The sequence below is a fragment of the Sturnus vulgaris genome, chromosome 1 (genome assembly GCF_052056855.1).
Source record: "Sturnus vulgaris isolate bStuVul1 chromosome 1, bStuVul1.hap1, whole genome shotgun sequence".
Classification (NCBI taxonomy): Eukaryota; Metazoa; Chordata; class Aves; order Passeriformes; family Sturnidae; genus Sturnus; species Sturnus vulgaris.
This window is the reverse complement of record NC_142243.1, coordinates 95,060,766-95,087,572: the sequence shown is the minus strand read 5'-3', so window position 1 is coordinate 95,087,572 and position 26,807 is coordinate 95,060,766. Positions and strand designations below refer to the sequence as shown.

General features: G+C 38.4%; 1 protein-coding gene across 5 annotated transcripts in view; it reads left to right on the top strand.

The window, feature by feature from the left end:
* The window catches only part of ANKS6 (ankyrin repeat and sterile alpha motif domain containing 6), a 40,053-nt gene that overhangs the window by 697 nt on the left and 12,549 nt on the right, over nt 1–26,807 (top strand). For all 5 annotated transcript variants that reach the window (XR_015806302.1, XR_001403021.2, XR_001403022.2 and 2 more), the window contains exons 2-12: nt 2,308–2,807; nt 5,138–5,182; nt 6,865–7,069; nt 10,526–10,632; nt 12,054–12,202; nt 17,656–17,866; nt 18,448–18,497; nt 19,514–19,717; nt 21,652–21,817; nt 22,475–22,644; nt 26,178–26,367. Coding sequence is in view for 2 of the 5 variants with exons in the window: in XM_088171894.1 (XP_088028020.1) it covers nt 2,308–2,807; nt 5,138–5,182; nt 6,865–7,069; nt 10,526–10,632; nt 12,054–12,202; nt 17,656–17,866; nt 18,448–18,497; nt 19,514–19,717; nt 21,652–21,817; nt 22,475–22,644; nt 26,178–26,367 (1,997 nt within the window). In the remaining 3 variants the exon portion in view is untranslated. The remainder of the gene's footprint in view (nt 1–2,307; nt 2,808–5,137; nt 5,183–6,864; nt 7,070–10,525; nt 10,633–12,053; nt 12,203–17,655; nt 17,867–18,447; nt 18,498–19,513; nt 19,718–21,651; nt 21,818–22,474; nt 22,645–26,177; nt 26,368–26,807) is intronic.

Genomic DNA, 26,807 nt, shown 5'->3' with positions numbered 1-26,807 from the left:
ATCTCTGGGTATGGGTGAGGAGGGGCTGTCCACTGTAGAAATGGCTAAGTGGTCCCGGGGGATCGGGGTCGTCCCCTGTTCCCATCCCTGGGTGTGGGTGAGGAGGGGCTGTCCACTGTAGAATTGGCTAAGTGGTGTCCTGGGGCATCAGAAACATTTCATGTTAAGAGTGTGGTGTTTGAAGCAGTGCCTGCTATTTTCTTGGTTATGCCAGCGCAAAATTTGCCATAGCGTAAATACGAAACATTGCTCTCCTCTGTGACAATAGGTATATGCATGTAGCCTTACTTAATTTTCCGTGGGTTTTTTGGTTTTGGTTTCTTTTCGTATATGTTGAAAACTACGTCTGACGTAAAACATACTGAAGCGAACAGAAAATTAATTTCACTTGACTTGCCCATGTTTGCCTAAGTGGCTTGCTGTAGGATAGGGAAAATCATTGCTGAGGGTTTTTAATGACAAAACGGTTGTTTTCTGCATCAGTGATGCTGTCCTTTGCGTAACTCACTGCTGGGCTGTTGCAGGTTCCCGTGTTGCTAATGCTGGTGTTGGTGCTCGTCTTTATTCCTACAAGCACACCTTGAGCTCACAAGCATATTTTGCAGGATTGGAGGGCATTGCTGTCCTATAATAACTGAATGCTTAATCAAGAGAAGAAATGTTTTTTGTTGTTCTGGAGATTTTTTTTTTTTGTTTGGTTGGTTGTTTTTTGTTTTGTTGGTTTTTTTTTTAAATTTCATAACATTAAAATACTTGGATTCTTGGAAAAGGAATCTGTTTCAAAGTCAACATTTCTCTTTTCAATTAATGGCCATAGAAAGTTCCCAAAGAATGAGTCACACAGCTGGTTTCCCAGTAAGAACAAGGAAGACAAGGTTCAACAATTTGGTTATTTTACGAAGGTTTAAAAAAAAGGGAAAAAGTTGCAGAAACAGTTTTAGATTTTTTTTCCCCTTAATGAAAACCATATGCTCATTCCCTAAAAACAATAAAGTCGAATGACTATAACCCTCTGATTGATTTCAAGAAATTACTGGCTGACATTGAGAAATACTGTATATCTTGTAGAAAAGCATAAAGTAGAAGAGCATGTTTCTCTTTTCTTTTTAATGAATAACCAGAAAGAAAACACAGTATGCATGCAAAGGTGGGCTTCAGACTTATGTAGCTGTTCAATTTTCTGGCTGTGATTAGGTCTATTGCAATTGGACAGGAGGTAGCACGTATGCATAAAATCAGCTGTGTGCACGTGTTTCTCTGCCTTTGTATTGCTTTGGGGATCCCCAGGTTCATGAGGTAACAAATAAACTTCCTCTCTGCATTCTAGCTGAGTGAGTTTGTGGTTGTTCTGCCACAAAAGGCTGCCTGCTTGTGTAAACTTATGCACAGGGTATCCCCAATTATCAGGAAGGAATATGTGGCTGGAAGCCAACTCAAGCACCTTATTTTCTTAAAATTCATTTTTTCGTTGCTCAGTTTTGGTGCTCAGTGTTGGGCTGAACTATGTAGATACTTCTCCCATGCTGGTCTGTCTGACTGAGGAGCAGAATACTTTCCATTGATTGTTTTAGGGAAGGCCGTTCTCATGGCCGGTTGTCCCACTCTGCTGATAAGCCATTTCTCTTAAAGATCACCTCTGGTCCCCTTGTTGAGGGAAGTTCAGCTAGCTTGACAACAGTGATGGCTGCTCACTGTGTTCTTCTCTGAGCTTCATGGGTACACCTGTATTCACTGAGTCTTCTTCCATTGTGGGAGTTCATTGATGGTTCACAACTGGAAAACAAGGGATAATGCAAATATAAAAGACTCTCCAGTTGATAAAATGGTCTTTTTTTTTTCTTAGTTAGCACTGAATCTTGGTAATTTTTACTCCACTTGTTCAGTAGTAATGAGGCTACTTAATTAAAATCCCTGGGAACAAGCTGGCTTTGATCTGTTAATATGATACAGCTGTGGAAATAAGAGGATGAAAGTGACACTCTGATTCATGGAAGTTATGAGTTGGTGCCCTGCAGCAGAAAATGAGGCTGGCACTTGGCTGCTTTGAGCAGGCCATCCTCTTCAGTAGGTGCCTGCTTTATGAGCATGGTCACTGGAATATGTGAAATGGTTTAGTTTACAATCCTCAGCTGATGATTTCTCTCCTCCAGCAAGGCCCCCATTGTCACATTCAGAGATGTGTCTGTGATCTCTCGCAGTGTGTGTTTAGTCAATAGGCAACTTTGGTATCAACGTTTTCTAGGTTCAGAGTATGTTGGTTTTTGCAATCCAAGGTGTTAATTCTCCTCCATATCTCTTTCTCCCAAGGTTTGGACATCTAAGCGTGGCCCACATCTTGCTGGAGAATGGCGCTGATCTCAATGCACAGAACAAGTTAGGAGCCAGTGTCCTCACAATGGCCTCCAGAGGTGGTCACGTCAGCATGGTGAAATTGTTGCTGGAATCCGGAGCTTTTGTGGACAATTACGACCATTTTAGCACAAATGTACTTAACAGCAGCAGAGACGACCTTCCTGATATCACTCCACTGATGGCAGCTGCTCAGCATGGACATGAGGCAGTGGTACATCTATTGCTAGACTGGGGAGCTGATTGTAACTACACTCTAAAGACGATGGGCTGGAGTCCCTTAATGCTGGCAGCCGTTAGTGGAAAGGTGAGCTTGGCACAGCAGCTCATGGAGAAAGGTGCCAATCCTGATCACTTGAATGTACTACATAAAACACCTTTTGAAATCTCTGTTGGCTTCAAACACAAAGACATGAAGGACTATTTGGAATCTCTCACAACCATCAGGCCTCAGGCAGGTATGGAATTTTATTTTTTTTGTTTTACTTTCTTGCAGTCTGATTGTGTATTTAAAAATTGAGGAGCATATTTTGTATGGCCATGATGTTCTTTGTAATTTGCAGCTGGATTTTGAAATTGTTGGAGTAGGCACACCTACTTCAGCTGGGGTATGAGTGTCCAACTTCAGCAGATTTTTTCCATGTTAGCTGGATAAGATTCCTGTCTGTATGTGGCTGTTTTGGAGACGCTTTTCAAGATATTTATGTAAACCAGCACTGGGAAGTCCTTAATGAGAGGGTTTGGAAGAGCTAGATTTTCCAGCTTCAGACTGCTTGCTATAAAACATAAGGATGTGGCTAGCTCTAGAAAGATCATTTTCCACTGCCATGTGGACGTGTCCAAAACTGTTGTCTAGATTTGGTGTCATTCCTGCAAGTCAAGCTTCCTTTGTACTTGAAGTAAGAACAAAAATCAGATATCCATTTCCACTGTAAAGAAGGTGTTAACTCAGATATTGATTTATAGGTTAAGCTGGAACTCTAGAGCTTTCATACAGCCATGCTGCCAGGCAGAACTGATTCATTGCAGAGGTTTGCTCATGACCAGTCTCTTGGGGAGCAGACATCAGTTGGTTACATGGAATCAGAGATCCATGAGATTCCCTAGTGTCCATGTATTTGCATGTACAAGACGTATGTGCAGACAGAGTTGGCCTCATGAATCTTGAAAACCTTCTGTGGTCATATGACTTAAAGTATTGAAGGACTCTGTTTAAGTGAGAAGACTGGACTTGTTTTAAAGCAGATTAATGTTTGGCACCTGTGCTGAGGGGGAATTTCCATTAGCAGGAGGATAGTAACTCATTTGGGGAGAGAGGGGAGTAAAATAATTACTCTTTCACACAAATTTCTGCACTGGTTTTGGACCATACTTCAATCTCCTTCTAGCACTGGAATCTTAAATATCCTATGAAGAAGAAAGATAATTTCTGTCATATGGAAGACAGGAAAAAAGGAACTTTTCTTCTGATCCATTGCCATAGATAGGGCAAATTGCCTCCTAGGAGAAAGCTGCTCTCTTCCCACAACTGTTCTCAATAGCAAATTCAGAACTAGCTGTAGTGACATTAAGTGTTACCTGCCTTCTGTCCCTGTTCTTACTTAGGCTTGCCCAGATGGCAGTCTTTCCTTCCCTCATCTTCTCATGTCTCCTACTCCCTGAAGCTGCCTCTCTTCCAGGGTGTTCACATGGCAAGTATGGAGCCTGGTCCTTTCCTAAACTAGCCTTTTGAAATCTGTTTTACAGTGGTGAGCTTATATACACATTTCCTTCTATAAGAGCAGTTTCTGAGTCAGGAGAAAATGTAGGACCCATCACTCTCTTTTCTGGTCTTAAAATAAGAGTTTCTCGGAGTATTTTGGGCTTTACAGTGATTGCTTTTATTCAGCATATTAATTTGACTTCCTTTGGAGTCAATCTGTGAGCATAAACCTTTTCTGTATTTCATAAAAATGCCAGAATTGGGCTCACAAAATCTCTCAGTGTCTCCTTTTTTTCCATGAAATTTTGTTACCCCATTGATTCTGTAGTAATAATTTGTCCGTAATAATTTGGAAGATAGAGGACAGTATTTTCTGGCATGAGTGGAAGGTGAAAAATATGTCATTATTTTTTCCTCATCTTATATAATGTCAAAAGTTTCAAAGCACTGTTAAGCCATGTAAAAAGAATGATTCTTCACTCAAAATATTACAATTTGTAATAATTACAGTTCTTATTATGGGGATGGTTATGTGGGAGATGAAGAATATTAATTCAAAAGTAGCAAGCTGTGTAGTTAAATTGACACTTATTATTTTTGTGACCTTTACAAATTAACCTGGAAATACTCAAGAGGAAATAAAACCGGAGCAGCTTGTACAACTCCTTTTGAGTCACCTTTCAAAATAATCCCATAATATTTGAGTGTTCACTGTTGTACAGGGGATTTTACCAGATCGCAGAACTGTACCGTAGTTCTTTATTGGATATTTTAGACTTCCAGGCAGGAAACAAAAGTGTTTCCAAATACAATTTCCTGATGGAGAATGGAAATTGAAAAGCCTGTGCTGGTGCCTTATTACGGTTTCTAGCTTTAGCTCTGCACAGACAATCATACAGGTGAGTTATTCTTCCCAAGGGTAATAGATAAGTTGCCAATACTTTCTTTGTTCTAATTAAATGTATGTCTAAACATATATTTTATAGTACTTTTAACATTTTAATAGTTTTTTCTATAAAAATTCTAATAGAAATTTTTGTTGCTCTTTTTTTTGATTGCTGATAGAAATGTTTATATTTCTTTCAGATGCAGAAAAGAGGCAACCTGATGTCTTTCATGCTTTGAAACTGGGTAAGTACTGCCATGATTCTTCCACCTTGTCTAGTTTTTCTAACTTCAGAGCATGTCTGTTTGCTAGCATGGGAAGCATGATTTTTCTGTTCCCATTCTTCACATGTCAGCTACCAAAACATCTTTCTGGGAAAGCCTCAAGTCTGTTAGATTTTTAGAGTGATCATGTGCCCGTCTTGCACCCCTGTGATTTTTGAGATTTAGAGATGTTAGTGCTGGGTCAGAACAAGTGTCATAGGAGGGGCCAAATGAATACTGGTCAGCACACTGGCTTTTGGCTTTTTGACTTGGCTATGGCTGGCAGCAGTGGTAAAGAAGCAACTCATTAAGGAGTGTCCAGGGTTCAAAGTAAGTTCTGGTGTCTCTGTAGGTTCCAGGGTTTCTGTTTAACAAAGTCTGTGCTCTGGGTCTGTGTTAAAAAAGCCACCAGCTGTCTTCTACCAAACTGGAACATACAAAAAGTACTTCTGCGCTTTTCTATTATTCCTATTCCAAGAAATTAGCTGAGTGGCTTTGGTGGGTGTGAGTTTCAGTGAGTGCATTCAAGTGTCTGGAGGGTTTGTCTGGGATTCTGACTGACTTTCCAAGGAAAATGTTCATGCCTGTGACTGAGTTGAAAGCAGCCTATGCCATGAAGCAGTTTACCATCTGAATGGTTTTTTTAAAGGTGAACATTTTGCCATTTGCATGGCAATTGATGATTTGTTTGTTCTTGCCCCGTTCTCATGGTAGTACACAGAGTCACAGAGATTTTTTTTTCCCCTTTATCTTCTTCCCTACTTTTGCCTGCCATAGGACATAAAAAATATACAGGACAGAGGTGAGCTTAAACTCTCTGTTTAAGGTAATCCTGGCTACCTCATATGTTTTTTAAAAGCGGTCCTGCTTCAAGATTTAGGAAAAAAACCCAGAACCTTGTTCAAATATATTCAGTAACATATTTCATACTACTTTTCCTAATCTAGATAAGAATTAAATGACTACCAGCTCCTTTATGTGGAAACCTGAAAATTAGTTTAACTTTTAAACAACTAATGACAACATCATAAAGAAGCTAATGACAACAAACAACTTTACTCTTGAGCAAGGAGTAGGGAAATTCTGTATTGGAGGTGTAGTTCAAATACTGGAGGCAGGGAAGAAAAAATTAAGAATATAAGAAGTTTAAGCGCTGGAATAAACTCCTTGGGAGGTTGTGGAATTCTATCAGTAAAGATTTTTAGAATCAATGAACTGTCTTTGTTAGAGGAACTTATGGGTCAATGTAAGACAGGGCATTATTCTACCTGGGATGGCCTCCACCACCTTTTAGAGTGCCTTTGTACCCACCTACTTTGATTCTAAAATTGTTGATTCTGTGATTGCAGCCTGTGGAAATGGAACAGGAATCTTTGATGGAAAAATTATGGTGCCTCAGCATCATCAATTTTCCTTGCATGACATTATCTTATGGCAATTTAATAGAAATATTCCTTATTTTTGTCTTCACATGAGGATGCACTGCAGTTCATACAGCCTTCCTAACTCATTCATTTCAGAAAATAATTTGTGTAATGGGATTGCACCTTAAGTGTACAGGTAGAGAAAATGAGGAAAATATAGTGCCTCATGCAATTTTATGTAGGTTAGAGAGATGTACTAATTAACTAACATTTGGGTTATGTTTTATCACTGTTTTGCAGGAAATTTTCAGCTGGTTAAAGAGATCATTGATGAAGATCTGAGTCAGGTTAATATTACCAATGTTGATGGTGCGTCTCCTTTAATGATTGCGGCTGTAACTGGACAGCTGCCCCTTGTTCAGCTCCTTGTTGAGAAAAAGGCTGATATTGATAAACAGGATAATGTTCATGGCTGGACAGCGCTAATGCAGGCCACGTACCATGGGTAAGATAAGTGCTCTCTTTGTGTCTAGCAGTAAAGAAATTCCATTTTTCTTACATCCCAATAGAAAAACTTTTTGATACTGACTCTAGAAGCAGAGAGGTCTTACAAGAAATTAAGAGATTCATGACCTCAGTTTTTCATGACTCTTCCACTGCCCTCAGCTTTTTGGAGCAGATCTGAATCACGGTCTGATTACCACAGTATAAAAAAAGACATTAAACTGTTAGAGAATGTCCAAATGAGGGCAACATCGATGGTGGAGGACCTTGAGGGAAAGCTGTGTGAGGAGTGGCTGAGGTCACTTGGTCTGTTCTGCCTGGAGGAGACTGAGGGGAAGCCACATTGCAGTCTGCAACGTCCTCATGATGGGAAGAGGGGGGCAGGCACTGATCTCTTGTTTGTGGTCACCAGTGACAGGACCTGAGGGAATGGCCTGAAATTGTGTCAGGGGAGGTTTAGGTTGGGTATTAGAAAAAGGTTCTTCACCCAGAGAGTGGTTGGGCACTGGAATGAGCTCCCCAGGGAAGTGATCACACCTAACCTGACAGAGTTCAAGAAGTGTTGGAACAAAGCACTCAGAGACATGGTATGATTCTTGGAGATGGTGCTGTGCAGGGCCAGAAGCTGGATTCAACAATCCTTGTGGGTCCCTTCTAACTCAGGTTATTCTGTGATTCTTTGATGTTTGGACATTAGAATGAGTGGAGTGTTTGGGAATCTGAAGCAAGCTCTGTAAGTACTGGAACGTAGTGCTCCAGGCAGTCCCCAGGAACCTTGGTGCAGATTTCAGCTTCCATCCTTTGATGTTTTTCAGTATTGTGAAAGATGCCATCATCCCTTCTGCCAGGGTTGTAAGCCAACATGAAGTTGTGAAATTTCAAGGCATTCAGACTTCCATGTGCCACATTTTCCAGTCTTAAAACCATTTCTATGTTCTCCTATTCAGCTTTCAGTTTTCATGGAGTTTTTTTGGAAATGCAACCAAAATAGTAATTTTCTGTAAAGCTCCTTTGTAAATCTAAGTAGGTGTTTAGGAGTCAGACCTCAGAAATTGCCCTGGCTGGCACTTCACATTTGATATCTGTCGTATACTATCTGAATACAGGATATTCAATTTAGGAAGGTGAACTTGTCTTCGTTGTTGTAGATGAGGCCCTCAGCAAGGTGGAGGTTCTCTTCAGTGGTAGTGCATTAATTGTATAAGTGCAGGTATCCTGCACCAGATTTTGTTTTTAGTCAGCAAATCTCATTGGACTATGCAAGTGCAACAAAGAGGAAAAAGAGGAGGTCAAGTTGTCATTACCTTGTGAAACTTTTCTGAAGTAGTTCTCGGGACCTTTATTGGTAGTGGCAGATATTCCGCGTAAGTGCACTAAGATCAGTTTTTCTGGTGCAGCTGTGTCACTCAGCAGCTGGAATAGAAGCAGCCAGCACAAAGTGATGGGTAGGGCTGCTGGCATGTCCCCTTGCTGGTACTTCTCTTGTTTGTGGAAGCACACAAAAAGCTGAGTCCTGCATGTGTTCAGACACTGGCTGTTCAGTTTATTGGAGGACTGGGCTATGAAAATTCCTTTCCCTAATATATCAGTCAGTCTTCACAGTATGAAACTTTGTTAGTTAACTTTGTTAATATGCTTGACGTTTGAGGTAGTGGAATTTTAGGAGTCTTTGATGTTGTTCATGCTTAAGAAAAGCCATCTGAAGGACACTGGCTCATTGAAAAGACCAGAAGGATGTCCTAGCCCTGGAAATAAAGGTGTGACTTCTTGGGAGCCTAGAGCTATCCATGCAGGATAAAAGATACCCCTAGTCAGCCAGGATAATCCCAGCATCACAGCCATCTATGAAACCCTCTCAAGTGTTGTCTGATGTCATAGGTAAGTAATGGCAACAAGACTGACTCCAGGAACATCTGGATCCATAGAAGAGCAGTGTGAATGCTGCAGAAATGCAGTTGCTGTGCTAAGTTTTACTATGATGAGCAATCACGCTACAAGAGGTGCTAGTACACTTGAAGTATACAAAAGCCCGCCCTGTGTGTAAAGTCACATTTGGAATGCCCCAGTGCGACTGGAATACCTCATGTGCATAAATAAATACTCACCTTGTAATTCTGTGCTTTGCATCTGAGTCTTTTTCTTAGCATAGAGAGTTGCAAATTTTCATAACATCTGGAAATCTTTGGGCTCCACAGAGCCTCAGCCAAGCCTTCTTCAGGACCACCAATAGTGTGTGAAGGTCTCAGGCTTGAAGGAGGGAGCAGGCAAGGTCTCTCTGAGTCAGAGGCACTAAAAAATTGTGTCTCTGTGTGCGCTCAAGGTGCAGGACTGGAAAGCAGGATGGAGGGATAATAGTTTTAAAAAAGAGGAGAAAAGTAATAGGAAATACACACAGGAGCTGTGATGAGGATAAGCAGATTTTTTGTTACAAGAGAGGAGTAACAACCCTCCTCCATTTCAAGTTGATTTTGTGTGGAGTGAGTTCAGGAGTGGAAATGTCATATGTATAAGAAATGATTCTCTGAAGTGGAGATGCTGAGATCTATTTTTTGGCTTCATTATTACAATTGGCAGTTACCTGTTGGTGCTTGAGAATGTTTTTTCTTTATGTTGCTGGTGCATGTCAGAATTTGATTTTATACAAGGTCTGTCACTGCTCAAGAGTCTTGTATTAAATATATTTCCCTAGCTTTGTTGTCTGTTCAGTTATTACATAGGCTGAGTTGAAGTATTGTTTTTAACTCACAAGGTGAGTCCTGCTAATTTACTGAGGTGTATCAGAGGGGAGAGGGGCTAACTAGAACAGAATGGTGAGTGTCTATTATGCAGCTAACTTTGAGGAGCTTTTGTTGGAGGTGTTTGTGTTGGTTGACATTTAATGCTGATTGTTTTTGCATTTTAAACACCTCAGGGAAGTGATAATGTGCCTTCTCAATTATATAATTTATAGCTGTAATTAGGTGAAGTACTGTTTGAAGTTTATAAGTTATCTTCAATCAATTTGGCTTTTCTGTATGCAATTTCTTAATGTGCAAGTTGTGAAAATGAGGTTGCATTGAAGTATTAGTGATGGCATATGATGACTACTGAAATGTCATTTGTTGTTCCATCTGCTTTTCTACTCTAGGCATTAATGGCTTTCATTGGAAGGGTGTTTAGCAACATATTGCAGTCACTTCCAAAGGATCACCTTAAGAAACTGACTATTCAAATTAGGCTTTTAAGGCTAACTTTCTGCGTGTTAATTAATGTAATTCGTAGTGAGTAAACAGTAACTGACAAAGGACTTGTGGGAGCTTTTGAAGAGCTTGTGAACAAATTTTACTAAGCTATCTGTAGAATAAAACTGATCTCTGATTGAGAAACGATGTTATGAAAGGTTGAAAATGGAGTATTGAGGACTTCTTTATTTACTTGTTCTTTAACATGATCAAAGCCTTTTTTTCTTCCCTTAAAGAAACAAAAATGTTGTAAAGTATTTGTTAAATCAAGGAGCTGATGTTAACCGACGTGCAAAAAATGGATACACAGCTTTTGACCTGATAATGCTACTGAATGATCCAGGTATGCTATTTCAAAATGCTTTGGAGAAATGTGCAACATAAACTAATATACATTCTTTCCAGTCTAGAAAATACATTGCAGTTGCTAGGAAGCATCCTCTCCAGGCTGGACTGGGCCAAGAAAGGACACTGAAAGTGGTGGGATTTGAATTAATTGGTTAGATGAGTGTATACGTTTATGGGATAACAGATTGTGTGCATTTCAATTGCCTTTGGTTCTGAAGATGCTTGAAAATTGTGCTGTTTGTGTCACCAGAGCCAGCTGAGTGGCATTTGATTGTGGGGACATTGGTGTTCTGTAGTGTTATTAGCACAGAGCTATGGGCTGGAGCTAGAAATTGCCACTTGGCAAAGAGCAGCAAAGGGACAGGACAAAGAGAGCACAGTAGGAATGGAACTATGGAACTCCTGGCTGAACCTCCCGCTAGTTCTATAGAGGCTGAGAATAAATCACACCTCGGGGTTCAGGCTGTTTGTGTGGGAGTGCTGTAGGACAAGGCAGCATGCTTTGGGGAGGCTCAAATGAAACACATCCAGTTTTTGTTACAATTTGTTTTACATATATAATTTGTTATTGTTAATCTTCCTTGGTACCTGAATTGATTTATCTGAAGCCAAAACCCATTACTGCTAATGAAGTCTCTGAATTTACGCATTATGGTGGTCTTGGTTACTAGCAGATTCTTTTCCATGTCAAAAGTAGATCACTAACAGTACAACATTTTAGAGGATAAATACTGAGAATTATTTTAGAACTAACTTCTGTGACAGAATAGTTTGTCTTGCTACTTCTTTCTCATTCAGTTCTCTCTGTCTTTCTGAAAATCCTGACTCCTGTATAAAATGCAGATTTGCAGAATTTTCTTTTTTTTGCTTTCCTGTCTCCTGTCCTCGTTCTTTTTTCACTGTCTTACTTTTTTTCTTACTTCTTTTTTGTCCATCTTTTTTCTTACCATTTCTTTTCAGTCCCTTCATTGTCCAGGCTGAACGTCTTCTTTTTCTTTGGGATTTACTTTCGAACCTCTCTTCTGCAACCTACTCTTGAAGAAAGAATATTCATTTTTCTCTACTCTCTTCTGTGTCAGGTGAGAAAAGCGAGCATCTCAATGTTGTTCTTAACTTGTGTAAAGTATGAGAGGAGGCAGTTTACTTGGTCACACATGGCTGATTCCAGCTGAGTAGCATGCTTATTTATATTGATAAATACCTTCAGAGAGCTGGTAAGACTACAGCCCACATTGTGGGGAGAAGGCAGGGAAAATAGGTCAAGACAGAAAGAAGGTTTGGGGGTTCATCAGCTTTGTGTTTGAGAGGTAGATCAATTGCTACTTATATGAGATTTACAGGGAAAGTGTCAGAGCATTGGCTGTAATTTGGGAAAGTAAAACAGGCCAAACATTATCTTAATTTGCTTCCTTTTAGACACAGAGCTTGTAAGGTTACTGGCATCAGCATGCATGCAAGTAGATAAAGACAAGAATAAACTGCACAACAGATCATCTCTGCCTTGTTCCAGAAGTAGACAATCCTTAAATGTCCCAATGTTGCCAGATGACAAAGGAGGCTTAAAGGTAAAAATATTAATTCTTGATAAAAACTCATTAATTCCTGTAATGTATAAGCAGAGAAAGCAATTGCTGAGAAGTGTTTTGAATCTAATACATAACTGTGTTTGTTGGAGAGTTATGTGTGTTTCTGAATTCCTTGTTGACAGTGTGTTGTGGCTTTGTGGAGCATAGCACATATTCAGCTTCCTTTCACACGTTCTTTCCTTCACATAGCGCATATTCCTTCCTTCATGTGGCAAGGCAGTGGGAAGAGTTTGTATTGAAGCATTTCAGTGCCTAGATAGACCTCATGATTAAGTGGAAGATACCATGTTCTTAAGTTTGGAACTCAATTTCCATTATGATCTTGCTTTTTAAATCTGGACAGAGGGTAGACTCCTTCATAGCCATAAATGTAACAGGCTATTGACATTGAAAATTGAAAAGATCATAGAGATTTTAAGATTAAGAGTTATGGAGAGTGTGCACTTCAGGCTTACATATCTTCTGGCGTGCTGTATCTTTAATTCAAAACTGATGGTGGTCCAGTAGGAAACGACATGGAGTTAGAATAAGTGTATGACAAGTAAACAAAGATACTCCAACTTTCACTGACTGTTTGCAAAAGAGAAGGAAAAAGAGTTCGTTGTTGTTGCCATTGGTGTTGCCTATTTCCAGGTATCAGTTTATTTAGGTGAGTAATCTTCAATTATGGTGTACCTCAGAATTTCCTGGAGTCCATGATGTTGTCCTGTAAGTATAAATATTACCAGAATCTTGAAAAAAGTCATGTGAATTTTCAGACTATTTTTGATATGAATTTTAAAGACCATTTAAAGTTCTGTTTCAACTCAAATCTGTTTTGCAGTTTTAACTAAGAAGGAACATGTGTTTGTTTTCATGTGATTGTGCTATTATTCAATATGATACATCTTCAGTATCAATTTAGATGGACCTGTTTTACTTAGATGGGAAATTGTCAGATTAGCTTTTGGCTTTATGGAATACAGATCAACAGTGGGTTCGATTGCAACCCTTGCAGTATTACGATACACAGGCTTGAATTAGGGTCATAAAAGATTGTGAGGTTAAGAAAAAGAAGGATTTTTCAGTGATAAGGATATACACACAATTATTGTCACAAATTTAATGTTCTGGAATATTTAAGCTCAAAACTACAGAATACATTGCTTACTAGTCATAATCAAGCATTTCTTCAGCAGAAATTGTTTTCTCTGTAGTTCTATAATAAATATAACCTGGAAGCCTATATAATCCATTCTTCCATCGCTTTTTAATGCTTTACTAATAAGCCTGTCTGACCATGAGTATCTTACAGATCTTACTCTTATTACAAATACTGAAAAATGGTAAAAATGGTGTTTTCAGATTTTGTGGCTGGAGGGCAATGTCATAACAGTCATGTCTCTTTGGGCCAGCATGTGAAGAGAGGGCTGTAGTGAGGGACCTCTCCTGGGATTTGTAGCAACAGTGTTTCCATGTGGACACCTGCTCTGTGGAGAGCTGCAACTGTAATCAAAATATGGCAATTCTGCCAGTACAGCATTTTTTCTGTCTAGATCACTGCAAATGACTGAATGTGGGATCTGTGGGATCATGGAAATGTAAAAGTCAGAGGGAATTCATGGGGCTCACTTACCTTTACATCAGGAGACAGAATAAATCTGCCAAGAGTGTCTTTGACAGATGTTCAGTTTTCTCTTCTTTCACTGTGGTGAAGAAGATCCCCTGATCCCATGGTCTCTCCATCAGCACCCAATTTCACTGCTTGATGCTCTTTGAGGTCAGAATTCTTTTCACCTCGATTTCAACTCTATCTCTTTTGTTGCCCATTAAATTGATTGATTCTTGTTCAGTGGTCACCTTCATTTTTATAAAAACTGTATAAATGCTTAGAGACCTATCACATTCAGTCTTTTTTTGTTTCTAGTCTAAGCAAAATTGATTGATGCAAATTTCCTTGTTTGTAGGTTTTGTTTCCTAAACTTTTTTTTACTATTTCTAGTGTACATACAAAAACTATGTCAGAGATGTTTCCTCTTATCAGTGAAATTCACCTTTTTTTTGCAGCAGCAGTAACACTGTGTATGTGTACTTAGTTTCTGCTATGTTATGGCTGATTTTTTTTTTTCTTTAGTACACCTGCTTTTCTCCTTACTTCCTTTCCTATATTAGTACACTTGATTTCTTTTTGCATGCCAGCTTGGCCTCTACTGAATAATGTCAATTTGGCAGTGTTTAAATTTAGAGTGTTAAAGGTGCTTACAAAACTGTCTATATGAATGTCTTCCATAGACTGCGAAGAAACATGTTATGTTTCATTGTTGCAGTTGTTAGTGAATATTCCCAAACCTACTGCACAAACTATGTTCTCCCAATTTGAGATCAAATAATTAGCAGTTTGTCTCATATTTTGGCTGTGGTCTTTCCTTTATTAATTTTACTCGAACCATATTTTCTCAATTTCTTGATGAATACTACATGAAATAGCAGTAAAAACTTCATTAAAATCAAGCTGCATTCCAGCTTTTCCTCCCTTCTGCTCACTTGACTGGTTACTCTGTCAAAAAGAGATTAATTTGGTAGAATTTATTTTCAACAAACCTGTGCTATGTGTCTTACGAGCTGTGATGCCGTATGAAGTTTTTTTCATTATGCATTTTCATGTTAAGCATTTTGATCAGTAAATTTTCAGATTTTCCTTTTTCAGTGATTGTATATTTGCCTTTTTCCTGATTTCTATAATTTCTTCCATACTCTTTCACTGAAGAGTAAAGTATTTGTTCAGAGGTCATGTTGTCTATAATTAATCTGGAGTAATTTTAATCAATATTGCCTGGTTTTAATTTGTGTAAACTCATTAAAATAGTCTTAGTCTGTTAAGCAAATTCACATATATTCCTTCCCTCCTCCTCTTAATGGTATTGATACTAAAATACCTGATTACAAGTAGGCTACTTTTGAAGTTTTAAAAAAATAAACGTTTTTCAGTCTCACCTCTTTGATCACTTTTTTTTTTGTTAACTAGTTGACTTTTTATTTTGTGACGTATTTCGTTTAATTTGTGCACAATATGGGCTCTTGTTCCTATACCTGCTGATAATGTAGTGGGTATTCACGATCTCGTTCTTCACCTCTATCACACAAGAACAGTTAACTGCTTTGTTTCTCACCATTTCATGGCCTCTGTGTGAATCAACACATGGGGTAACCAAGGCAACCACCAAGCCACCGCTAAAATGCAAGGAGAGGATTTATTTTGTTACCTTCATGACAAGGCTGGGTTCTAGAGACACACAGGGACCCAGGCTCCAGTAGGCTTAGTTCATCCTGTAACAAAAGGCTTCGGGCGTGTCTGTGAGAGCCTGTTACCTCTACTAAGGAATTCTACTTCTCCAGTCAGGCAGAGGATGAATGACACCAGGCATAATAAATGGAGTTTTCCACACCTACATTTTTAGCATTCCCAGCTGAAAGGTCACTTTGGGCAGAAACCCTTCTCTCCACCTATTTGATTTTAACCCTTTCCCCCAACAAACTCAAAACCAAAGTTGTCCCTTTTCCATATGCAAAAATTTTATTTCCTTTTTTTTCTTTATGCCTGTTCTCCAGCAAGTTACATTGTCAATGTCAGTATTACAGCAGTGTGAATTATCACATTCAGTTTCTGGTTTAGATTAAACTTGTTTTAGGGCAGAGATTTCCGGTTCTCCCCCTTACTCTTTCATTCCTAGCATTGTTACAAAGTATAAGGGTTTCTGAAATGGCAACACCATTTTTTCTAGTTCTTTGATACTGTTGCCTTCTCCCACTGTTGCTAGATTTCAGCCTTTTTATATAGATACTATTTTTAATCACAAATTAACTTTTATTACTTGAATGCCTCAGCCCTTTATTACCGTTTTTGTACTTGTGTGATGTGGTAGGGGTATATAGAGAGGCTGCAAGCTCCTGCAACAGCAAACTAAAAACTCAGAGATCAGACCATTATACTGTCGTTGGGGATTGGGTCTCTCAGTGGAATTTTCCCCACTGTAATGTTGAGAGGTTTGCGGGCTACACCCTGGCTGGTGATGGGGGAAAGAGGAGGAACACCACGAGATCATGGTGGCAGCTGCTCTCTCGCTCGTCTGGCTCGGAGAAGCACGGTCGCTAGAAACTCTGCTCTGCCATCCCGACGGGGAGGAGCTGCCTTCCTTGGCTGTGGGATCCTGCAACCTCCCTGCTCGGACGCTCTGTCTCTCTCCTGCATATCCTGCCGACTTCAGACATCCTTTTGGAGCATCGGGATCCATGAGCAGCATCTCCCCTCCGCTCTTCCCATCTGGGACACAGACGCTATTCACCCCTCCAGCCACATGGGATCACCACATCTCCTCCCTGCTCACCAGGGGCTGGCAGGCAGTGCCAGAATGGTAACTGCACCACAGAGGAAAGGTGTCCACAACCACAAGGAGAACTGTTTACTGAGTTTTCTGCTCTGTTGCTGTTGATCTCGCAGTTATTGTTGTGTTTTGTTTCCCTTGTTACATATATATGTATATATATATATCAGTAAAGAGCTGTTATTCCTACCTCCCATATCTTCCCCTGAGAGCCCTTTCATTTCAAAATCATAGTACAGTGAAGGGAGGGGGGTTTATACTCTCCTTTTCAAAAAGAGGCCCCTGTCTCTTTTAGCAAATAACTGTCTTTCAAACCAAGACAACTGTGAACACCAGAAGACAAGATGAACCTCTCCAGTGTCATTACTTTCTTGCCAGAGAGCAGTAGTTTTTTGTCTAGTAACACAGTGGCTGTACTTACTCCATTTCGGGGTAGTTTGTAGTGTGAGTGTATGTTAAGGAAGCAGAAGCACTATGAGTAGGAGTAACAGAGAGGATGGGCAGTTAAAGTAATCTTTCTTACAGAATCAAGGTAGCTTCAGTGACCAAAACCAAGAAGTTCAAGCACTCTCTTTTGTAAGCTCATTGTACTATGTGTTAAAACTAGATGAACTTCCAGTTCCTTTTGGAAGGTGAATAAATGCTGAACTGTGGGTTTTATTACTGTCTCGGAGCTATTTGTCTCTCTTGCCTTTTTTCATCAGATATTTGTTGCAGAAAGCAATGTAAATCTTTATTGGTTGTGACACCAAAGAGATACAGAGGTCTGAGAACTCTATACATTACTAATGCTCTGTGCAGATCTAAAATGTTTTTAATGGTCTTCTGCTACAAAGATTAATATGTAGAGGATAAGTATAAGAAAGTTGGAAAGACATATATCAGTGAGTAGTAAAATATTAAATGCCAAGAAGAGAGCAAAATAGATATTGTGAGAAGGGATTGTTACCTGGATTTGTTATCATCTAAAATTATCACTGCTGTAAGGATTGCTTAATTATACATTTATTTTCTTCTTTTTTTTTTTTTTTTCTTTTAGTTGAAACTAAATTGTTGTGTCTTCTTATCTAGTCCTGGTGGAGCAGGATGTCCAATCGATTCCGCAAGCTGAAGTTGACTCAGACATTGCGCCATGGATTTCCTTCTAATCAGTTTGTGCCTTTTCCGGATGAGACTGAACCATCGTTAAATTCCACTATAAAAGTAGCCTCACAGAGTGATACAGACATCTCTGGAAACCTTGATGCTGCTACAGCTTGGAACACAAATAACAAAGCTAGTGGTAAAGGCAGAGTTGTCTTGTGGGAAATGAGCTCTTGTGGGATAATCAGGATGATACTATTTCTGATTTATTGGTTTAGTTCTGCTTTAACTTAATATAAGTGAAAAAACATAATGTATTTGTAGTCTATAGAAAGAGAGATGTTCGTACTCACTGTTCATCATGCTGAGTGCAGCATCATTTAAGCAGGAAAATACTAATATGACCATGTTACTGTTCTTTAGTAAACGCCATTAAAATCAGATGGGTCACTGAAAATTATTAGTATCTTCCATAAACTAATCTATGTAATGAAAACCAATTTATTTAAACAAACAAATAAATAAATAATTCTGAGAAGAAAGATAAATTGGAAAAGCTCAACTTGTAAAGCACATCTACTGAAATTGTACAGCTCTCCATGAAAATCCCCCACTGTCTGCAATGCAAAGTAAGACTTGGCTTAACTTTAGCTGAGGTCACTGGAAATCTTTGTACTGTGTGCTTACAGAAGGTAAAGCTGTTGATTTTTTAAAGACAATGAGCTATCCTTAGAAACAAAAGTAGAAACATGTAAACAATATTATTTATGTATTTTTCAGGTGCAAACACTGCAAAAGGAGGAAAGGACGATGAATTATTGACAACTATGGTATGTTGCAGTATTCTTGGTGTCTCCAGCCTAATTCAGAGGATCATGTAGTTCCCATAATTTTTACAGTTCTTTGCCTCCTGTCCAAGTCACTTCTAGAAAAAGAGCTTGTTTATAGTCACTAGACAGGAACTGACAGGCTTTGATCCACCAATAGTTCTTAGACTAGAAAGTACTAAAAGTAGTGTGGTATGGAAGCTGTACTGACTTCTTTCAAGAGTTACCCATACATTTGTTGGATCAGCAGTGAAATAGTAAAATAGATGGAACAGCTGCTTAGTTGCTGACAAGCAGTATGAAGTGAGGAAAACATGGATGGAACATGGTACCATGGAGATGTGAAATTACTAGTAGAAGCAACTATGAAATACTTAGTTTGGGAGGTGTATTTGTGTTATTCCATTTCTTCTTTTGTTATGTTGTAGTTTTATATTCCTTCAGCTTACTCCCTGGTGATGTCATTAAGTGTGGCTGGTTATTATCTTTGTGTTCTTTCGTAAGAAGTTTGAGTTCTTTTATAAGAACTTTTGATATGACTGACTGACTGACAGAACTCTCAGGAGCAAAATCAGTTGTGATGTTTTTATCTCTTACTGCAGTACACATACAGCAGGAACACACAGTTGCTTACAGTTTCCAGGCATCCTGTCTGGGAATACAGAGAGCACTACTTTGTTATTTCTTTGGAAATTGATTGTTATTCCTGTTAAAGTCATCCTGAGCAATATTTAGCCCAATAAAGGAAGAGACAGTTTCTGCCACTTAATGAACTTTATTCATTGTATCAAATGCATAAGCAGAATACTGAGGGATGCCACAGTGTTCATTGGTTTCTCTCTGTTGCTATATGTTGTACTTCTCCTGAAATAGTACTTTTGTGTCTCATTTCTGTTCTGTTTAAATGTGTTTTCATCTTTTTGCTTAACTTAAAATTTTGAAATTTCATTACGAGCTCCCAGTTATCTTTCTTAAGAAGTGACTCTTTTTCTCCCGTTTTCTTTGTTCCCCTCTCTCAGCTGAGGAGTAGTGCTCCATTTACCAGGCTGCCCAGTGATAAGCTGAAAGCAGTGATACCACCTTTCTTACCACCCTCAAGCTTTGAGCTTTGGAATTCTGACCGAACCCGACTCAGCAAAGATGGCAAAGCTGAGCAGATGAGAACTGCCTGGCCACAGAGAGCAATCAAGCATGATTTTAACAGCAGTGGGAACTCTGATATAGTAAGCAAACTAAATGTATATGAAAATACTGTGTTATGCCCAGGCACTGCTGACTGGTGAGCCACTCTGTTTCTGGTTAGAAATTACTTTAAACCCACTGTCTCAGCAATGGCTTGTACTTTTAAGCAGTGCTGCTTAGGAAGAAAGCACGACTGGATTGAAGGAATATAATGGAACAAAAGTTCTGTATGAAATGAAACAACTTTTTTTTTTTTTTTTTGTTTGGTTTGGTTTCTGGGGGGTTTGGGGGTTTTTGATTTTGTTTTATTTTTTGTTTTGTCAGGGGGTTGTTTGTTTTTTGTGTGGGTTTTTTGTTTGTTTTTTGGGGTTTTTTTGTGTGTGTTTTTTGTTGTTTTTCTGTTTTATTTTGGGGTTGTTTTTTTTGTTTTGGTTTTTGTTTCTGGGTTGTTTTTTTTTTTGTTTGTTTGTTTATCTGTTTTTTGGGGGGGTTTTTTTGCTGTTAACCAGAACTTCCAACAGTGTGGTAGAAACTGCTCTGATTTGGAAAAAGACCAGAGGCAGGAAAAATGAATAAAAATTGCTCAATTTTTAGGAACTGAGCAGGAGGGAAGAAATATCAGTAAGGCCAATATACAGACATAATATTCTGAAAGATTAGCAATAGATAAAATTGTTGCAAGTAGTGAGCAAGTGGATTTGAAGGCACACAACTTTAAATTGGAAGTGCTGTAAAACTGGAAAGTCTTGATTGTTTCTGTTTTTTTATAGGAGGATCTTGCCTGATTCTACAATGTTTTCAGTAAAGTGCAAACCAAAAGAAAAATAAGTGGTTTGTCTTGAGATAGGAAATTAAACACCCTTGACAGCCTTCTCTTTCATAGCTGGAGAAAAAGGAGACATGCTTACTTCTCTAACTGTTGACTATCATAGCTAGATGTAGAGAAGAATAGTCCAGAAGTGTTTCAGTGTCAGTTCTAGAAATGGGACAATGAAGACATTTAGGAGGAATTATTTTCTCTTTTCTTTTTTTTTAAGTGGATGTTAGCTTAATACCAGTAGAGGTGATTTAGGTGAAATCAAGCAGAGTATTAGAAGGGAAGGGACATAACAGGAAGGTAAGTTGTTTATCATCCCACAAAAGATGGTTGTAATAACATAGCTGACTAATTGGCATGTGTATAAAGTGAGGAGCAGGGAAGGTAGGGGAGGACTAGCCATCAGTCCTTCTGTGAGGAAAGAAGGCTCTTACTAAGGGTACAGGAAGGAGGGAAACAGTTAAGTCAGAGATGAAAGAAGTGATTTGAGCAACAGGATAAGAAACATTAAAGAGCTGAGTTGCAAAAGCTCATATGCCAAATGGCTGGCAGTGGCCAATGGTGTAAAAGCAAAAGAAATTAAAGAGGATGTGGCTGAAGATTTGGGTGGTGTATAGCTAGATCAGTAGTGCCTCAGTTAATAAAACTCAATAAAGTGGTGCAGCTGGCTGTTTAGATTGCAGGGAATATAAAAATGCAACTGGTGGAGAAAGTTTATATCACTTCTTATAGCTTAGTTTGTAAGAAGCAGCGGTATGATGGATGGGAAGTTGGTAGCTCTTTTGTAAGATGGGAGAGACAAAGCCAGGATTCTGCAGGAAAGAAATTTCACATGTGATATGTTTTTTTCTTTCCCACTGCTCATAATTCTGTGTATATTGTATGTGAGGTGCATCATATATGCTCATTTGTGTTGGCTAAAGATTAAGAAGAATTAATGGCTTAATATGATGTAATTTCTTTAATTTAATAAATATATTCAGTATATGTATAAGTATATATTCTGTATATATGTATATGTAAAAAAAGATTTTCTGATATCCCCTTTGTTCTTCAGTGGATATTTCAGAACTTGAGATAAATAAAATAGCAGCTGAAGTTTGCTCTTTATTTTTCTCAATCAAGAAAGAACAAATTATTTTTCATTTTGTTTTCCAGACATCTGTTAGCAAAGGTACTAGACCAGTCAAATTACCAACATTTGCAAGAAGACCAGCATCTCCTTCAAATTCCAACAACTTCAACCATTCTCCCCATTCTTCTGGTGGATCCAATAACATTGCAGGAATTAACAGGCATGGAGGAGAACTGCATAACAGATCAGGTGCCATTTTTAATAAGGAAATAATTTGTACCTGATTCAGTTGAAAAATTAGTGTTTATGATGATGGTAGAAGATAATAAACCTTTTCTGAGTGCTCCTACCGTTGCAGAAGCAAAGCTTCTGTAAATTTAATGGTCAGGGGATTGGACTTGGAACAGCTACATAAGGGAAGAAGAGTTTCTTATCTGTTTCAGAAGTCTCAGGGGTCAGCCCATCTCATGCATGTTTTTACTGGATCCACCCATGGTGGATCAGGTGGATACTGGCTCATTGCACCATGCAATTCATAGAGCTGACTCCTATGCATGTTGCTTACCTTTTGTTTAAAATAAAATTAGTTTTCAATTAAAACCAAATTAAAACCAAAGCTGCATGCATTGTACCTAGTCAGTTGTTGAAGACAGTTTGGTGAAGTGTCTCATGAAAGCTATGTTCAAAGGTATGAATGTCAGTTTTGTGTGTGTATAGACAGGGCTGGCTTCCCTGTACTGCATCTGATTTCTGTCCTTTATTCTGGAAGCTGCTGGAGAGATTTGAACTCTTGCAAGTCTCTTGCTTCATCCAGCCAGTTTTTAAATGTAAGTGAATGTTTCAGAGATAACAAACATTTCAAAATAATGGTTTCCTTTACTGGGTTTATTTTAATTTTTGTTCTAGGTGGCAGTGCAGATAATGTTTTGTCGCAGATTGCAGCCCAAAGAAGAAAAGCAGCAGGCTTACCTGAACAAAAACCCAGCCAACAGCACAGTCCAGTCCAGTCAACTCCTTCATCTGCTGTATCAGATTTGCAGTGTGCTCAGATTGTTGGCAATGGACATGTTGTAAAGGTAACGGGAAATGTAAAATTTTGCACTTCCATTAATTGGCTAATATGTCATATCTCAGTCATGGGTGGCTGGTGCATAACATTGCACAGCCGAAAAACAATAAACACTTGTTATGTTAGTGGAAACTTTTCAGCTCTACAGACCTTACTTTTAAGTGCAAGTCCACGGAAGATGAAACCTAGTAATAAAACATGATTTAATTATTAATTTCACTCTATTAAAAAAAAAACAGTAAATGTAATGCTTGACCTTAGAGTAGATCTGCACTATTATGGTTTCTCATTATTTCTTTCTATGGTCCAGATCCGGTGTTTTATGTTAGTTGTTCCTGGATTTTACTCTGAAGTGGTATAGTTAGTTTCTCTAGCTACTTTCCCTTCAAAGGTTCAACCTGAATTCAAAGTATGATGTAATTTGTACCAGGATATGCTGATCACGGCAATATGCATGTAACCAGTCTGCTCCACGAGGGGTTATTTTTTAAATGGTAGGTCATCACCACAGTTGAGTTTTGCTCTTGAGGCTGTACTCTCTGTGCTGACTTACCTGGAATAGCTTTATAACTAAACCTGCACATTTTTGAGCATGTGCCTTCGAAATTCTTAACTGCTTTGTACAATATTTTTGGGGGTTAAAATTTTAAATCTTCAAGATCTGCAGACACACAAATTAGAAAGCAGCAACATAACAGAAGATGTGACACACTATTGAGAAACTAATGGGTTTATTTACATAGGGAAACATTGCATTTCAGAGAGAAGAGAAGGAAAACACGTAATTTGGGGTTTATGTTCTAATGTCTGGTATTCTGGAAATGTTAGAATACATAAGCAAGAACAAAATTTCTCCAGTTTTTGCTTATGTAACCTCCAAGCAGCTAATTTTGTTTTGTTTTGTTTTCTTTTCATCTTTCAATGAGAGTCTTCAAATTTTCCCTGAGGAAACAAAAATGACCAGAGGATCAAATTAGTACTTTTGCAATCTCGTTCTGTGATGTCTTATATGGCAACAGTACACAATATTTGTATTTAATCAGTACATAAAAATGGTAAATGGAATTGCAAAGTTGTTCAAAAATGGAAATTTCTGCAGGATAAAAATCAGAAAAAGAAAAGGTGCAACTACCAATGCAGAAACAGTTTCTATGAATAGTTACTTTGTCTCTGAGCTGTTAGTCCTGCTTCTGAAGGGACTACTTGTTGCTTTTCAAAGATGAGATTGGGAGCTAAAAACTCAGCTGGACCACCGGAGTCTGAGGATTCATACCAATTCTTTGGCATATGATAATCTTTCCTCCCTTTCTATCCTGTGTAACTGCTCCCTAAGTTATAAATGATCCATCTCTTTTTCCTGTAGACAAAACACCTTTATCATCCTCTTCCCTCCTTGAAGTCTTCTCTGCAGAGCAGCTACCAAATGCTTTTTCTTTCAGAGGTGGTCTGACCAGTATGTTTTAATTAAACTCTCAGTATGTCCTCTCAGTTTGTTTTTGGCTTGGAATTAATTTCAGAAGAGCTCCTTGTGTGCCCCCCAAAAGTCTCATTTTTCTTCAGTCATATTAATCATCCCACCAAGAGATAATACCTGTGCTTGTGAGCTTTAGGCTGCCGATCCTGTGGCCTTTTGTTGCAACAATGCTGCCACTAAGAAATTTAACTACTGTTTCCACTCACAGTGGGATACATTAGGGGATAAAAGAGTAGTGAAGTGCAATGTGCAGTAGATCATCTTCTGGAAAGGCTGTTCATTGTACTTTTCAATGTTGAAAAGATTTTTAAACAATATTTATGCCACTGTTTTGGAAAGGCAACAACTTTTTCAGTGCTCTTTGCTTTGATGTCTAGATGAGTTTAATTCTATCTGCCAGCAACAAAACATGCCATTGTGTGGATCTTGCTATAGATATTCATGTATCACACAACTGAGGTGATTTTTGGAGATTTCTCTTGGGAGAGCACAATCAAATATGGATCCACACTGGCTGCAAAAGCTAGCAGTGTGTTATTGTAATCAGCAATGTAAATGGTGGAAATTTAATGTCTGTATCCATTGAGGAATGGTTTTTATCCTCCCATTAGGACCATACTGCTTAAATTTGGAAATAGCTGATTTAAAAATGCAGTGATATTACACTGATCAATTTTGCAAAACTTATCCATGAGGGGTGAGATGGTGCAAGCTTTAAAGAAAGGAAAAGAAAGAAATGAGTAACATTTTGCAGGATGATGTAATTTAAATAACTGCAGACACTGTGCTAGGGAGGGAAGACCAGTGTGCAACACAAATGGCCAATAGCAATTTAGATGGAAATTTGGGACAGAATGTTGAAATGAGCTCATAATGCTCTTCAGGGAGCTCTCAAGTTTTTATCATGCTACAATATTTCTAGCCAGTTCAGTGCAGTGCTAAGGAAGTATTACATTCTGACATGGAATAGAGTGATGGAAGAATGTTACCACTCAAATGAGTTTTCTCTATTAAATCTGCATCTCTTTCATTAACTAGAAAGGTTCCATTTGTGCTACAGCACAGAAACAAAATTGTAAAGACAAGAAGCACTGTCATTCTCATTTCTTGCATTATTACCTAGAACTTTTTTATCAGTTTGTTGTAGGAGCCTGAGTGTCAAAAAGTATTTAAACTCTGAATTCAGGAACCGAGTAAAAAATCACCTTCTTTTTGGATCATACAGTGCAGACATCAAAATGTATATGTAGATCAAAGAATTTAGGAGATGAGGTGCACTGACAGTTTTTGGAAAAGACTGTTGATATGTGTACGTATTTATATTCTTATTACCCCTTTTAACTCATGTATTTTCCTGTTTTCTATGCCTCCAAATGTGTTAAATATTTATAAAATTCTTAATAAATCACTTGACTCCTGTTAGATAATAATAAATTTGAAGGCTGGCTAGAAGGTTCCATTCCAGTATAGCAAGGGGTTTAACACACCCAAAACTTAGTTTGTGCTTGCTATATGTTTCTGGTTAACCCAGCATGAAGTGCTACTTTAAATTAGCATCTCATACACTTTAAAAATCTTTAATTGAGAATTAAATATCTGAATGAAAATCCCTATTTTCAAGTCAAAGTAACTTTGTTTGTTATTAAACTGTTTTCATCTCAACTGCAAGTTTTATTTCTGCTTCTGACCTTTCCAAGGAAGGTGGGGATGTGAGTGAGAGGCTGTATGGTGCATAGATGCCACCTGTACTTAAACTATGATAGTCCTTTTAGAAAAAGAATAATTGTAGTGTTTGTGGGCAGTATTGCTTTACAAGAAATAACTTTCTTATTACAAAATTACAGCCTTAGTAAATGTATTTTTCTTGATAATTTTGAGGAGAGAGACTTTCATCTGGGTTAAAATCACTATTGCTTCAATTATTTCAATATAGATCAAGCAGAAACTTCGGTTGTGACTATATGCTCTCAGAAATGATATACAATTTAAATAATATTGAAGCATCATGTGTAGGTAATAATTTTTTTATTATTTTTTAACTGAAATGATTGTATCTTTAACTGCAGCAAAAACTGGAAATGAGCAAAAGACCTCCATCTGGGACTTCATCTACCTCTAAAAGCACATCACCAACTCTCACACCCTCTCCATCTCCTTCCCCGTCACCTAAGGTTCAAAATGCAGAGTCTTCTGTCTCTTCTTCTCACAGACATGCCAAGAGCAACGGCTCCAGCAGTGGTACTATTACAGAGGATGGTGAGTAGCTCTCTGTAATTACAGGAGATTCATTCATCAAGAATACTACCTGTTTAAAGCTATAACCGTACTGGACTAGTGTGTATCTGCATGAGAGTGAGGTCTCTCTTCTTTCTAGAAAATATACTATGGTGTTTCTTACAATGAGATTGCTGTTCCTGCACTGACTGCCTTTTTCTCTCCCAAAACCTGTGATTCTTTCCTTTACAGAGAGACTGGTTTCACTTCAAAGCTAGCATACAATATGTAGATAGGCCATGCTTACATGGCCACGTTTTCCCCCTTCATGGCTTAAGTCCTGTTTTTCACCCTTTGCTGAGGGTACAAAATGCACTTTCTCCACTCTAGATTTTTTTGGTTTTCCTTAGAAAATGCAGGGAAGCACATCACTACATTTTTTTTATCCATAGCAAGTCATAGCTACATGACGTTGATTAAGA